Genomic DNA, 14970 nt, shown 5'->3' on the forward strand with positions numbered 1-14970 from the left:
GAAGTTTTATAACTTTAGCTTAAATACAGTAAGCTATCACTCTCCTATTTATACAAATATAATTGAGAAAATCATATCTTCTATAAAAAAAAAAATACACATGAAAAGCCCCAATACTAGCACGAGAGGAGAGAAAGTTTAAAACGGGTAGATGATAAAGCAATAGCTTCCAGCAAAAGCAAAGAACATAGAAAATAGTATGAAAGTTTCCAAAATATTTTCCGATCAATAATAGATGTGGGGGGAATAGCCAACTGACCGAGAGCTCAAGAAGCATAAGGTGAACTAGTTAACGATTGTGACTTGAAATCGAAATCCTACATATCCAGAGACGTAGGCATAAAAGTCAATAGCCGAAGGTTGGCTAGCGTGGACCGCGTTGTTCCATGCGAATCATTGGAGCATAAGCGAGGATATATAGCTAAAACATTATGACTTGGTCTACATGGGTGGCTACACATGTGGCTGACATGACGCAAGTCGATACACAAGAAGACTGTGGACTTCGCTTCAAGGACTCTCACTTGTCACGGCCTCATTTATTTGCCGCACCCCCAATTTGACCAACCTCGCCTCGTGCATGAGACTGGAGAGAAAAAGGATACCTAAGAAAAGTCATTGTGTTGTTGTTACCTTACTCAGAAGCTTTCATCACTAAAGATGGAGACCTTATGGCTCATTGTTGCAATTGGTGAGTATTTTTAATTCTTATTCATCCCTAAATAAATTATATATTGGATACGATTTGATGCTCCAACGTACGTTCCCTTCTGACCATCGACCTTCTTCTACTCTGCTCTCTCCCCTCAAACATTGCATGCCATGATGTGGTCGTCGTGGTCGCCGCCATGAGATGCCTTCTGTCGTCGACTGCCCGTGTTTGCTCGTACGAGCGGCGCCGCCACGTCTTGTTCCGCAATGGGACTGTAACCGACTCCAGGAGGCCGATGGCACCGCAGCAAGATATGCAGCACCTCCTTCATGGAAGGCCTCCTCGAAGGCAACGTCTCCGTGCAGAGGAGACCCAACTTAAACACCGTCGTCATGTCGTCCATGTAGGGGGAGTCCCTTATGGCCGTGTCTATAGCATCGCTCAGCTCTGCCTCCTCTCGAAGCTGTTGCCACGCCCACTCTGCCAGGTTGCATTGCTCGCCGTCATTGTTTGCCTCTCTTCCGGTGGTCAGCTCCAGAAGAACCACCCCGAAGCTGTACACATCCACCTTCTCGTTCAGCCTTCTGGAATACCCACACTCTGTGTACGGAAAACCCAGCGATCAGCAGTCTCGCACAGTAATGGTGGTAAATCGTGATGCCATCCTCACCTGGAGCGATGTAGCCGAAGGACCCGGCAATGACGGACACCGTGTCGGGTTCGCCGGGCTTGACCAGCATCCGAGCCAGGCCGAAGTCGGCGACCCGAGCGTTGAACTCGGAATCCAGCAGGATGTTGCTGGACTTCACGTCCCGGTGTATGATCGGCGGCGAGCAGTCGTGGTGCATGTAGCACAACCCCCGGGCCGCCCCCACAGCGATCTCCAGCCTCGTGGGCCAATCGAGCTGCTCGTCCCGCGATCGGTCTTCGCCGCCGAACCATGCCCGCTTCCTGTGCAGCCACCGGTCGAGGCTCCCGTTCTCCATATACTCGTACACCAGAAGCTTGGTGTCGGCGCCGGAGATGCAGCAGAGCAGCTTGACGATGTTCTTGTGCCTGATGGATCCCAGGATCTGCACCTCCGACTGGAATTGCTTCTCCAGCCTGCTGTCGAGATTCCTACCGTTCCAAATCTTTTTGACGGCGACGACGCCACGGTCGCCGAGGTCGATCTTGAAGACCTTGCCGGCCCCACCGCCGCCGACCACGTTGTCATCCCTGATGCCACGTAGGATGCTGGACTCCGAAATATCCAACGACTGGAAAGAGGTCAGCTTCCACGCGGCGAGATCTCCACCGTTCCTTTTCTTCTTGAGGTCCCCGTATACAAAGGTAGCGAACGCCAACGCCATCAAGAACACGACCGCGCCGAGGACGAAGAAGAGGATGCGGAGGCCACGAGCGAGTCCACCCGATCCAGGCCGGCAGGTGCTGACGTTGACGTACGACTTGGAGGCGCAAAGGCCGGGGTTCGATACGAAGGTTTGGTCGTAAGCCCGACTCTGCAGCGCTGCCGGTATCTCGCCGGTGAGCTGGTTGAACGAAAGGTTTAAATAGTTGATCTTCAAGTTTCCCATCTCCGACGGGATTGGACCGGAGAGATGGTTCGCCGACAGGTCGAGAGAGGTCAGCACTGGCAGCGACCCGATCGACGCCGGAATCTCGCCGGTCAGCCGGTTATGCCGCAGATCGAGATCACCTAGCGACTTCAGCAACGATATATCATCCGGAATTTTTCCGGTGATCATATTGCCTCCCAGAACCAGAGTCTGGAGGCGTAAGAGTCCGGCTAGGCTCGATGGGAGCTCGCCGGAGAACATGTTGTTGCTCCCCAATAACACTTGTAAGCGATCAGCTGAGGACGGAATGCTTCCGGTGAAACGATTGTTTTCGATTTCCAATCGTGTCAGATTCCACGGGAGCTTTTCCGGAAGCGTGCCGGAGAGGGTGTTGTTACTCACCATCACGGTCGTCAAATTCACGGCGGTCCAAATTCCATCGGGAAGCTCACCGGAGAACCGGTTGTTGTAGATCTGGAAATTGTTGAGCTTCGAACACTTTCCGAGCGACGGCGGTATCGTTCCCGTGAGGTTGTTGTTGAAGACCACGATGGAATTGAAGGCGCCACGGTCGCATAGCCCGTCCGGTAACTCGCCGGAGATCATGTTGTCGTCGACCTCAATGTCTATCAAAGGAGAGTTCTTGCCCAATTCTGGCGGTAAGACGCCGGTTAAGCCGTTGCTAAATAGTCGGAGAGTGGACAAAGACGGAAGCTTGCCGATGCTCGTCGGTATCTCGCCGGATAACCTGTTGTAGTACAAGTAGAGAAGAGAGAGGTTCTTGAGCTTGCCGAAGTCGTGTGGGATCGATCCAGTGAGCTGATTCATCGAAAGATCTATATCTACCAGGCCCAGAGCTCCGATCGTCCCGTCGATGACGATGGAACCGTATAAGTTGTTCTTGTATAGGTACAAGTATTGCAGATTCGGTAGGCCCCAGATTCCAGCGGGAATCGCTCCGGTGAGCGAGTTTTGCGTCAAGTCCAACTGAGTCAACCCTGTGAGGTGTGCGAACGAGGCCGGTATCTCGCCTCGGAGATTGGCTTTGGTCATCCACAGGAAGGTCAGCTTAGTCAAGTTGGCGAACTCCGATGGAATCCTCATCGGAGCAAAGGAGTTGTATGCCAGCCCAAGCTGTTGGAGGCGCGACAGGTTGCCGATCTCGGCGGGGAAGCTTCCATCGAAGAGATTGGCATATAGCCACAGTGTTTGGATGGCCGGGAGCCGGCCGATGGAGGGAGGGATGTCGCCCGTGAAGTTGTTGCCGGAGAGGTCGAGGAGCGTGAGCCGCGGCGAGAGTCGGTCGATGTCAGCGGGGATCGTTCCAACGAAGCCGTTCTGCTTGAGGTCGAGGTACCGGAGGCTGGAACAGTCGTAGAGGGAGGTGGGGAAGCGGGTATGGATGCGTTGGTAGCTGAGGTCGAGGTGGGTGAGGTTCTTGAGGTCGCAGAGGGAGGCGGGGATCGGCCGGGTGATCCTTGTCCAGTTCTGGTCGGACAGCGTGATGTTGACGACGGACCCGTCAGCAGCGCAGCCCACGCCCTGCCACTGGCAGTAGGTGGTGGAGGTGTCGACGTTCCACGAATCCAGAGCGGGTTCGCCCCCCCACTCCCGCTTGATCCGCAGGAGGATCTGCTTCTGGTCATTGTTCGGCAGTGTCTGGGATGCAACCACGGAAGCGAGGCAGAGGAAGAGGTAGAAGAGGAAGAGAGAGGAAGGGCCTCGGATTTCACCCGTCATTTCTTAGCTTAAACCTCTGTTTAAGTTCGGGTTGGTGTTTATATACCAATGACAAAATAATTTTTTAGATAAAAGTTGGAAGAAAGGAATCATTTTCTTGGGTAATCATAAAATTAGTTTCTTCTGATCTCTTAGGGTTTCTTCACCCAAATCGATCTCTTAGGGTTTAGGATTAAAATCGGATAGAAATTAAGCGAAGAAGATAGAAATATAGAAATTGTAGAAGAAACTATGAAATGTATAAGATATAATTGCCTAATACATTTTGATAGTGAATTCTTGACAGCCATTTATACACATTCAGCATGGAGGATTTTTCTCAACTACTGAGAGATTTCCTTAACTGCCTTGAGGAAATCTTATCTGCTTATCATGCCCCCGCAAGATTGAGCTTCCATCAAGGATGCCGATCTTGGACCGATGAGATGAAAATAGTTTACGGGCAAAAGGCTTTGTGAGTGAGTCGGCTAGTTGATCTGCTGTATGTACATGAGAAACTCGGAGTTGATGTCTGGCAACTTGATCTCGCACAAAATGGAAGTCGATGGCTATGTGTTTCATGCGGGAATGGAACACTGGATTGGCACATAAATAAGTAGCTCCAATATTATCACAATATATTGTAGGAATAACCGTGGAGTTGACGTTGAGTTCCTTGAGCAAATTTGTGACCCAATTGAGTTCAGCAGCGGCGGTGGCGACGGCACGGTATTCAGCTTCAGTTGTAGATCGTGCAACCATCTTTTGTTTTTTAGAACTCCAACTGATTGGAGTAGCTCCAAGGAAGACAATATATCCGGACGTAGATGTTCTATCATCAAAGTTCCCTGCCCAATCAGCATCAGCAAAGGCATGGAGATGGAGTGAAGTATTTTTGCGAAGAAAAATGCCATGATTAAGAGTCCCTTTAAGATACCGCAAAATTCGTTTGACCGCAGACCAATGTGTAGTAGATGGTCGATGCATGAATTGCGATAACTTATTGACGGCAAATGAAATATCTGGACGGGTGAGAGCCAAGTACTGTAAGGAGCCAAGGACTTGTCGATACTGAGTCGAATCTGTAGCAGGACTTCCATCACATAATTTAAGTGATTCACTGGTAGAGAGAGGAGTTGTAACCTCTTTCGCATCCTGCATGTTTGCCTTTGATAATAAATCTTGAATATACTTTCTTTGTGATAGGAAGAGACCTGAAGATGTAAATGTTGCTTCCACTCCCAGAAAGTAGCTTAAAGTTCCTAGATCTTTGAGGGAGAATCGATCGGCCAAGTGCTTTAGAAATGCCTGAGTCTTCAAAGGATCATTTCCTATGACAATAATATCATCCACATATACTAAAAGATATATTATGCTTCCATTGTGCTGGCAAATGAATAACGAGGTATCAGACTTTGAATTGATGAAGCCAATTGAGGTCAAAAATGAGCCAAGCTCGTTATACCAAGCCCTTGGAGCTTGACGAAGTCCATAAATAGCTTTTTGAAGTTTGTAGACATGCCTCGGATATTGAGGATGAACGAAACCAGGAGGTTGTTGCATAAAGACATCTTCAGTAAGTGACCCCTGTAAAAAGGCATTGTTAACATCCAATTGTCGTATGTGCCAGCCCTTTGAGATAGCCAAACTCAGGATAAGACGGATTGTTGTGGGTTTAACAACGGGACTAAATGTCTCTGTCAAGTCGACACCAGGTCGTTGATGAAACCCTTTGGCGACTAGACGTGCTTTGTATCTGGCAACGGATCCGTCTAGGTTCCGCTTAATTCGAAAGACCCATTTACACCCGATGATATTTTGTGTGTGATGAAAGGGTACTAAGGTCCATGTAGAGTTATGGAGGAGAGCATCATATTCGTCACACATGGCTTTACGCCAGTGAGAAGATTTTTGAGCTTGAGTGATTGTAGTGGGTTCACTGGCCTCAGTGGAGGAATTTGTTATAGCATGTAAGTCAAGGACTTGACGTGGTTTGAAAATACCACTTTTGGAGCGTGTTGTCATTGGATGTCTAGGGGGGGTGGAAGTGGTAGATTGTGTTGGTGGTATAGCCGAGGGCGAGTCACTGTCATGGACCGGGTCAACCGTCGGCACAACAATGTCACTAGATCTAGGAGAAGGTAAAACCAGTGGCAATGTTGCCGAGGGTATGACTTCATTAATAGGGGAAACTTGTGAGGAAGGGAGTAGAGGAATAGAGGGAGTGAGAAGCTGTTGAACTGGAGTAATAGTAGTATGTGAATCTTGAGAGTAAGGACTGGACGGTGTCATTGGAGGTTCGTGTGATGAGATCGGAGGGATATTCCAGTGATGTATGTTTATCGGAGTAGTTGCATGGTAGGATTATTTTGAAAAGGAAAGACAGACTCCTCAAAGATAACATGACGTGATATAAAGACCTTTTTAGTTTGGGGTTCATAGCATCGAAAAGCATTATGTTCAAGAGAGTAGCCTATAAAAGTGCAAGGCTTAGATCGTGGTGTTAGCTTATGTGACGCATAGGGACGGAGCCATGGATAACATAAACAGCCAAAAACTCTGAGTTTATAAAGGTTTGGAAGTTTGTGGAATAATTTTTCAAATGGTGACTGGTATTGTAAGACTGGAGTGAGCATACAATTAATGAGATAAACTGCAGTTTGAAAAGCTACTGACCAAAAAGATGGTGGCATGGATGCTTGATGTAGAAGGGAGAGACCAGGTTCAACGATATGCCGATGTTTGCGTTCGGCAGAACCAACCAATTGGGGAGTATGTGGGGGTGACTTGAGGTGTTGTATACCACAAGCAGAGAGACAGGATGTGAGGGCTTGATATTCGCCTCCAAGTAAACTGTTTTAATGGAAGATTGAAAAAAATTCTCGACCAACTTTCGAAAGTTGGTAAATACAGTAGAAACATCAGACTTATGATGGAGAGGATATAACCATGTGTACTTAGTAAAATAATCTACAAAAATGACATAAAAACGAAACTTATCAAAAGAAGGAATTGGGGCAGGGCCCCACACGTCGGTATAAATGATTTCAAATGGTTTAGAGCAAGAAATGGAGGTTGTCCCAAAAGGCAGTTTATGACTTTTATTGCAAAGACAAGCATCACAATGATTAATAGTGCTATTGATTTTCAAGGTAGGAAGAGAATAACGAGAAAGTAATTTTTGCTGAATAAAAGGGGAGGGATGACCAAGACGACGATGCCATACATCAACCGGAGCTGCGATTGAGGAGTGAGCAGTAGGAAGGGTAATTTGTGAAGTGGATGGCCACTCATAAATGTTGTCTTTGTTCTGGCCCTGGACCAAGGATGCCCCCGTGCTCAAATCCTTGACAAGAAAAAAGTTAGGAAAGAATTCAATTGATGTATTGTTTTGTTTACAGAATTGAGAAACGGAAATGAGGTTTCTTTTAATGTTAGGTGCACACAAAACATCATCTGAGTGTAAAGGTTGTGGTAAGTGAACTAAGCGTTGAGGAACCAGAATGAGTAATAGGAATTCTTTTACCATCACCGATGATGATATCTTCATTTCCATCATAGTTGTTGTGGATGGACAAGTTTTGAAGATCAGAGGTGATGTGATGAGAGGCGCCCGAATCCACAATCCAATTAGGTTGAGTAGGAGTTGGAGTAGCCATGAAATTCGCCTGAGGCCACTGTGATGGAGTAGGGAGTCTAGGACGAGACCGACAGACTTTCGCGGAGTGTCCAACTTTATCACATAGTTGGCAAACAACTAGTTAGCGGCCTGTGAAGTCAGGACGCGACGGCTGAGTATTATGAAAGTTACCACCTTGATATGGGTAAGGAGGGTTTGGTCTGGGCCCCATAAGGCTAGGAGGCAGCTTAGCCAAATCGTTGTTGACGTGCTTATTGTACTGGTTGCTCTTCCTCTTGGATTTTTGATTGACCTGAGCTGTAATAGGTGGTCCGGGCAACTTATCATCATGCTTCAAGTACGTCTCATAATCGATCAACTTATCATAAAGTTCTTCGAATGATATTGGTGAGTCACGTGCCCGAAGTGCTGCTGTCAGTTCTTTGTACTCGCCTCCTAAGCCATTGAGGGTATGGATTAGGACTTCTTCATCGCTGAGAGAATGACCTATCAAAGCTAAATCATCGATGATAACTTTGATATTTTGTAGATAATCAGCAATAGTACTTCCCTCTTGTTTCATTTTCATCAGATTGGAGAGAAGTCCGAGCATGCGAGTACGCGAGCGATTTGCCAAAGTTGTTTGTAATTTGCACCATGCTTCTGCAGCAGTCGTACATGAGGATATCAGCGGGGCAATGGATCCAGCAACGGAAGCTTGAATAGCTTGGAGGATGAGGCGATCTTGACGTAACCATAGTTGGTGGGCTGGATTTGGCACTGGATTGGGTTCGCCTGGGATGTTGATCATTTCAGGTGGACACTGGAGAGAGCCATCAACGTAACCTAAGAGATCATAGCCAAATAAAAGATTAGAAAGTTGTGCCCGCCAAGATGCGTAGTTGCCGCCTTTGGATAATTTGAAGGGAATGAGTGCTGCAGCATTGATGGTGATAAGACTTTGAGAAGTGCTCAGAGTCCCTGCAGAAATAGGGACAGGAATATCGGAAGAGGAAAATGAAGACATCCCAGATATTTTGTGGCGGGTCAAGTGATCTTTATAGAAGATGTAAAGATATAGGAGGAAGGGAGGAGGAGAAAAACAGATCGATGCGCTGCAGAGTAGGCTGCAGCGCGATGAACTGCAGAGAAGGCTGCAGCGTGATGAACTGCAGTGATGGGCGAGCAATCTGCAGCAAGAAAGGCAGCGATGGCTGTGGCGGGAGGTAGATGATGAAGACGTCAGATGTAGAAGAGTAGCTGTATGCAATGCCGAAGAGGGCTGCTGCTTCTTCCAGAGGCACTAGTAGGCTGCAGCGATTCAGAGTGCAGGAGAGATTGTTGCAGCGAGGTGGAAGAAATCTCTGCAGCTTGCAGCGATATCTGCAGCGATGCTGGAGAAATCTGCAAGGTTGGAGATAGTTGCAGTAATGCAGTATTGGAGTTTGGTGGCCGGAAGAGTAGCGGAGTTTTCAGCGGAAGACTTCGGTTGGCAAGGGAGCAGCAGCCGGCGGTAGAAACAAAGGCCGTGACTGTGCTTCCTTTAGGATCTGATATTAGCAGCCGTAAGTGCTGCAGTAGGCTGCAGCGAATGGCTACTGCTGAGGGGCGGAGGCGTCGCCACGAGAGGGATGGTTGGACTCCGGAGAAGAGGGCTTGCTCTAGGCAAACTGCTCTGATACCATGATAGAAATTAAGCGAAGAAGATAGAAAGATAGAAATTGTAGAAGAAACTATGAAATGTATAAGATATAATTGCCTAATACATTTTGATAATGAATTCTTGACAGTCATTTATACACATTCAGCATAGAGGATTTTTCTCAACTACTGAGAGATTTCCTCAACTGTCTTGAGGAAATCTTATCTGCTTATCAAAATCAACATTATCATGTTATAGATGCGCTTTGCCCTTAACCTAAAGAGATCAATTTGGAGAAGAAATTAATCATTCAACTGCCTAAGCCAACGCTTTCTTCACCTTTCATTAATACATGAAATGAAATGATCATTTTGTCATAATCAAAATCGATAATTTTTTATTATGTCTTCCATCTCGATGATATTTTGATAAATAAATTATATATTTTACTTTCATAATTTTAAATACGTTAATATAAATTTTTTAAATCTAAAAAATTAAATGTTTAAAACGTCTAATTATAAGGGGGTGGGATAATATATAATCAGCCGTGAGAAAAAGGTTAAATTCCATCGAACATTTGGTCGTGGAAATCGTGGTCCAGAATCTAACGATCGGTCGGAATTATCGGTTGACTGAGTTGCGTGAATCTAACGATCAAAGTGAAGACCAAAGACTTTGACCTTCTAAGAAAAAAAAAATGTTTTCGAAGCCGTGGGGCACGAGTACGCTTGCAGGCACGAAGAGAGATGCCGTGTTTAACGCGGCGGACGCGCACCACCTACTCGGCGCTAATCGTTCCCACTCGATTCGTCGTGGCAAATGCGTGCATTGGTTGGGATGGTCGTCGTCGTCGTCGTCGTCGATCCCACATCCTTCGTCCTTGTATGATTTGGTGCTATCTTCTCTGTGGAAAAGCGAGCTGCAGGGTGGGAATAGCATACATTCATGTAGACTTGAAGCGGGACAACACAGTGGATGAACGCAGAGCTTTTTGTGGTGAAGCTTCCTTCGTGTGGACTGTCGAGTCCATGCAAAGTCAACGGAAGTTTTTCTATGCATCCAATAAGTCCACATTAATGATGTGAAATGAACGTTTTAAAGACGCAGGCAGGCAGGCTGGTGGAAGCGGTTGACGTTTTAAAGACCCATTTGGCATACATAATCACGAGTTAGCCAAGAAAAAACAAAAAACAAAAAACAAAAAACCAAAAAGCTTCGCGCATGCAAAAAGTAATCAATTGTTTAGGGTCAAGGTTATAATGGGGACTAAGGTCCAAGTCTACGGTTCGGGTCAATTGTTTAGTGTTAACGGGATGATTTCGGTGACAGATTTGACGTATCGGCCAATAGATCGGACCCAACTTGCGCTTGAATTGAAAACTCGGTGTCTGCGCGATATGATATCGCCTTACACTAAGATTGATGGTGGACAATCATCTTGGTGAGCTCCACTAACGCTCCGTCTGTGTCTCAGCTAGAGAGATCCAAAATTTGATTACCATATATTTCGATCTAATTCCTTAAAAAACTATAGAAGAAATTCTAATATATAATATACTCCTGAAGGGTTTTAGACTGACAGGTAAAAATCGAAACATGCAACCAAAAAAAAAACAAAAAACAAAAAAAAAAGAGATCATAAACCTCCAAGAATAATACCTCAAGGGTTGGAGGTATGAGCCACAGCTCAGGCCGATGGAACCAGGCAAGCAATCTGTTTCATAGTAAAAGGTTAAATCTAATTATCCCAGTTTTAATCAGGTCATGCAAAATACTTTGAATGACACTAGCAAGAAGATATCAAAACTGCTTACTAGTGAAAAATAGAAACTTCCAGTTCAATCCTACAAACAAAAAGTATTCAGACAAGAAAATGGATAAAACCATCTATAAAGATAGTATTCAGACACAACACCATCTTACCATTTGTATGAACCGTCAAGCACTTAATAATTCAACCAGGTCTCCCTTCCTGAGCTTCGAATAGCCTTTAATGCCTCGAGACTTCGCGAGCTCCCTCAATTCAGAAAGTTTTAAGGAACCTAAATCAGGGGAGACTTCTGCAGCAGATGATTCTGTAGTCTCTTCTTCGGCAGTTTCATCAGAATTAGAAAGGACCAACTCATTATCTAACGATGGTTCGTCCGGACTATCCGGAATCAGCGGTTCTGCTTGTGCCACTGGCTTGGACTCAATTTTGTCATTCTTCTTCCTTCTCCCTCGGGACTTTGAGGGAGTAATGTTGTTATCCTCTACTGAAAACACAGGTTGGAACTTCATTCTAGGAACAGGAGATTTTCGCCTGAAATTTGATGCAGGTCTAGTGGAAGGAGGAGGGCCTGGCTCATGAGACTCCTCTGACTTGATATCACCAGGGTCAAAAAGATTAAAATTCTGCTCATCCTCGAATATGTTGTTCTTTTCTCGTTGGTCAACACTGGAATCCTCTTCCGGAGCGCCCTTCTTCTTCTGATTTACTGAATGTTTTCTTAATAATTTGAGAAGCGAATCAACGGTTCCCCTCTCACTTGGCCCTTGTTGTGCAGATTCAATCTTCTTCTCTTCCTTAATCGCAGACCGCTCCCGTAGTTGTGCTTGAACTTTTCTAAACAGCTCAACTATTTCCTTCTCTCTCTGTCCTGGAGCTGCAGTAGCCTGATACCTGGGGTTACTAGATAGGTTAGGCAATGACCCATTTTTTGAAGACATAAAATCGATTTCTTCAGTGTTCTCAGGTTGCTCAGGCTCTTGGTGTTTCCTGCTCTTTCCCCTGGAAGACCCTTTCTGTTGTCTAGAGAAATCAGGATTCCTCTTATAGTTATTAGGACTAGCGTTGCAAGACACAGACATCCTCCCTGAATTGTGAGAAGTGAAGCTTTTCAGTAGACCTTTGCTACCACAGAATAGTCTCTGGCCTCTATTATATGAATATGATGTCAAAATAGCTCCTCTGGATAGCCCTGGGAGAGGAAGGCATTTTCCGCCATGTGGCACAAAACCTGCAGGTTAAGTAATCCTTGACATCTCTGATCCCATATGATTTAATAGGTCTTCAACAAAATAATAGAAAAATAATCAGGCTGTAACATGCCAAGGTTACAACAAAAGATTTGTTATCTCCATACTCTTAGGTTATCTAGAAGCAAGTCAGCATGTGGTAGTTTTTACTGCAAACCATCGGACAACATACATGCCATATCATGTGCAGTTTCTTACTTAAAGAGTAGGATTCAAATTCTTTTCACACTAAGACGACTTTGAAGGGAAGTGATTAAACTGCAAATCGGGTACTAAGGCATATTCACATGCAGTCTAAGCTCAAGAATATTAGTGAAACATAGCCTAATTGCCTGTATAGCAGACTCAAAAATCAAGAGTATGCAACAAGTGGCCTACATTTTTCAAATAAGAGGCCTGCACCGAGTGTTTTATTAACAGTCACACCCATGCTTTCTTGATCATAACATGATGGTAAAAAAAGTCCTTCCTAGATACAAGAACTCAGTTGGAGATGGAAATAGACTCATGTACCCTGCAAACAAAGGATCCTTTCTTATAAGCGTCAGTGATTTAGTTTTAAAATGGGATGAATTAAGCTTCAGTTGTGCCTGGATGCCAATACAAATGTGAAGTATAGAAGAAGCGAGCTTTGGATTCAAGACGATAGCTCCCAGATATTGCATATTTAAGACATCTAGAGTGCAGCTAAAAATACCATAAAGTCTAATAATAAAAAGTTCATGTGGTTTCAGTGGACGCAGACTGGGCATCTCCAGCGAGCATGCATGAACCTCCAGTGCTTTTGAATAACTTGTTCAGCTATAGTGTATCAAGGAAATTTTGATCATTGATGAGAACATTCAAGAATACTATCCAATCTTATCCCAAACTAAAATGATCTCAGGTGTCACCATCTTGTGGCAGTGGTGAGAATGAAGGCTTAGCATGTGAAAACTACTAGTAGACAGTTAAATTCTCCTATTGGAACAAGGGGAGAGGAATAAAAGAAGTGGTTTCTCTTCTAACTCACATTTATTCCTCACTAAAAAAACTCTAAAGAGAACTCCACTCTCTCTCTCTCTCTCCTTTTCTGTTCACATTCTCCTATTCTATTCCATTTTCGATCAACTATTAAATTAGAACATTAAAGGTTAATGCATGTGTGTTGACACACACGCAAAATATTATATTTACTTTTTTACATTGTGTCTGCCCTGCATTTTGCATTAGGTGAGAATTATGTCAATTCTGTCAACCATTGAATCGAAAAATGTTCTAAACTACATAAACTTGTCTTTAGAGCAAGTAAGTTGAAAAGCAAAGAAATCAAGGCACCTACATGTTAAAAATAAAAAATAAAAAACCCAAGTTAACAAGTCACATGACAAATAATAATAATGATAATAGTAAGTAACACATTATGACTAAGAAAGCTTTCATGGAAACTGCAGTGAGATTTATTACTTGCCAAAATGAATAGAATCAGCTTGTTGTTCCCTTGCATTTACTAAATTGCACATGTACTTCTGGAAACTAGCGTTATACTATGTGCTCAGTATATGTTGTTTTGCGCTGGTGGTACAAGAAATTTCCAACATTGTTTTACTTATATCTATCGAGTTAAAAGGGACAAAACACTTCTATTTTGATCTGTGTACAAGTAAACTGATAAAAGGTAAAACATACCGGTGGTCGTCATCTCCCTCCCGTATTGCTCGAGAGCGGTCAAGCTCCCGAACTGAGCACCTGGGACTGGTCGGCGACGTCCTGCTTCCTTCTCCAACTGTGTCTATGTAATGAGGCGAGGAGAGAGAGAGAGTGTGTGTGTGTGTGTTTAAGATCCTAAGAGACGAAAAGTGGGGGAGGACCTCGAGGGCAAGGACCAGGCGGGATTCAAGCAGGGGAGAGAGCCCACGAAGGAGGAACAGGGGTGGTACCAGCGGAGGAGGGAAGCTAGGGGGCGGGCGTCGAAGACGCCGGGGGCGACGCCTATGGATGGCCCTAAACTCCTCGTTGCAACCGGCGGCGCCGGCGGCGGAGGAAGGGATTAGGGCTGCGGGGACGGGTCGAGGGACGATTCAAGGGAGGAGAACCGCGGAGAGAGGCGATGCGATAAGGGCAGTGTGGTTCTTCCTTTATGTAGGCCTGGGCCTTGACCTGGCCCACGAAACTATGGGCCAGCCCGAGGTTTAGTCACCGCCTTTGTGAGGAGGGAAACACTATCGCTGCCATCCAATTCCTCTCCTTCCATGTCGACCATGGAGCTCGCCGTTTTGCGTCCTCTGCTCCTCCCCGTTCTGCCTCGCCCCTTCCCTCGGTTCCTGTTAGATCTTTCATCCCTTGAAACTTCGCGGATCCATTGCGAAAAGACCCCGATCACGAGGAAGAAACCAAGAAGAATGGCATCATACTACAACATAATAACTCTGTTCACAGTAGAACATTGATCGATGTCACCCCAGCGGCGACGAGCATGTGTGTCGGAACAGCCATGAAACACTCGGCCAGTTCTCCTCGTTCGCAACGAAGATGCAACACTGTTGGATTAATCGAAGCACTTGCTGGGAGAAGCGAGGCCTCGTGAGCATGCGACTCTGTGGAGGACTGCTCCGACAGCCGCGGCGGCATCCCGTCGCTTAAATTACCGTGCCGAAGGTGTTCGTTGATAGGATTGAAGACTGATTCGTATTTTTGAGGTTCCGGATATGTGGTGCAAGACCAATCAGGAGATGGCTGGAGAAGAAGGTGGTGACCCAGCTGTCCAAGCTGCTGATAC

At 45.5% G+C, this 14970-nt stretch overlaps 2 protein-coding genes across 2 annotated transcripts; both read right to left on the minus strand.

Moving 5' to 3' along the window:
* Nucleotides 1–281: 281 nt before the first annotated feature.
* On the minus strand, nucleotides 282–3966 carry LOC135620009 (receptor-like protein kinase HSL1). The gene is made up of 2 exons (XM_065122579.1): nucleotides 1323–3966; nucleotides 282–1252 (listed from the first exon to the last, which is right to left on the minus strand). Exons 1-2 carry the CDS (start codon nucleotides 3949–3951, stop codon nucleotides 807–809), a joined length of 3075 nt encoding a protein of 1024 aa, XP_064978651.1. The 5' UTR covers nucleotides 3952–3966; the 3' UTR covers nucleotides 282–806.
* Nucleotides 3967–10992: 7026 nt separating this feature from the next.
* Nucleotides 10993–14303, minus strand: LOC103996095 (SAP-like protein BP-73). Its single transcript, XM_009416914.3, has 2 exons — nucleotides 13881–14303; nucleotides 10993–12193 (listed from the first exon to the last, which is right to left on the minus strand). The coding sequence occupies exons 1-2, from the start codon at nucleotides 13891–13893 to the stop codon at nucleotides 11133–11135; spliced, it is 1074 nt and encodes a 357-aa protein (XP_009415189.2). The 5' UTR covers nucleotides 13894–14303; the 3' UTR covers nucleotides 10993–11132.
* Between the last annotated feature and the right edge of the window lie 667 nt (nucleotides 14304–14970).

This window comes from Musa acuminata, chromosome BXJ2-8, assembly GCF_036884655.1.
Source record: "Musa acuminata AAA Group cultivar baxijiao chromosome BXJ2-8, Cavendish_Baxijiao_AAA, whole genome shotgun sequence".
Classification (NCBI taxonomy): Eukaryota; Viridiplantae; Streptophyta; class Magnoliopsida; order Zingiberales; family Musaceae; genus Musa; species Musa acuminata.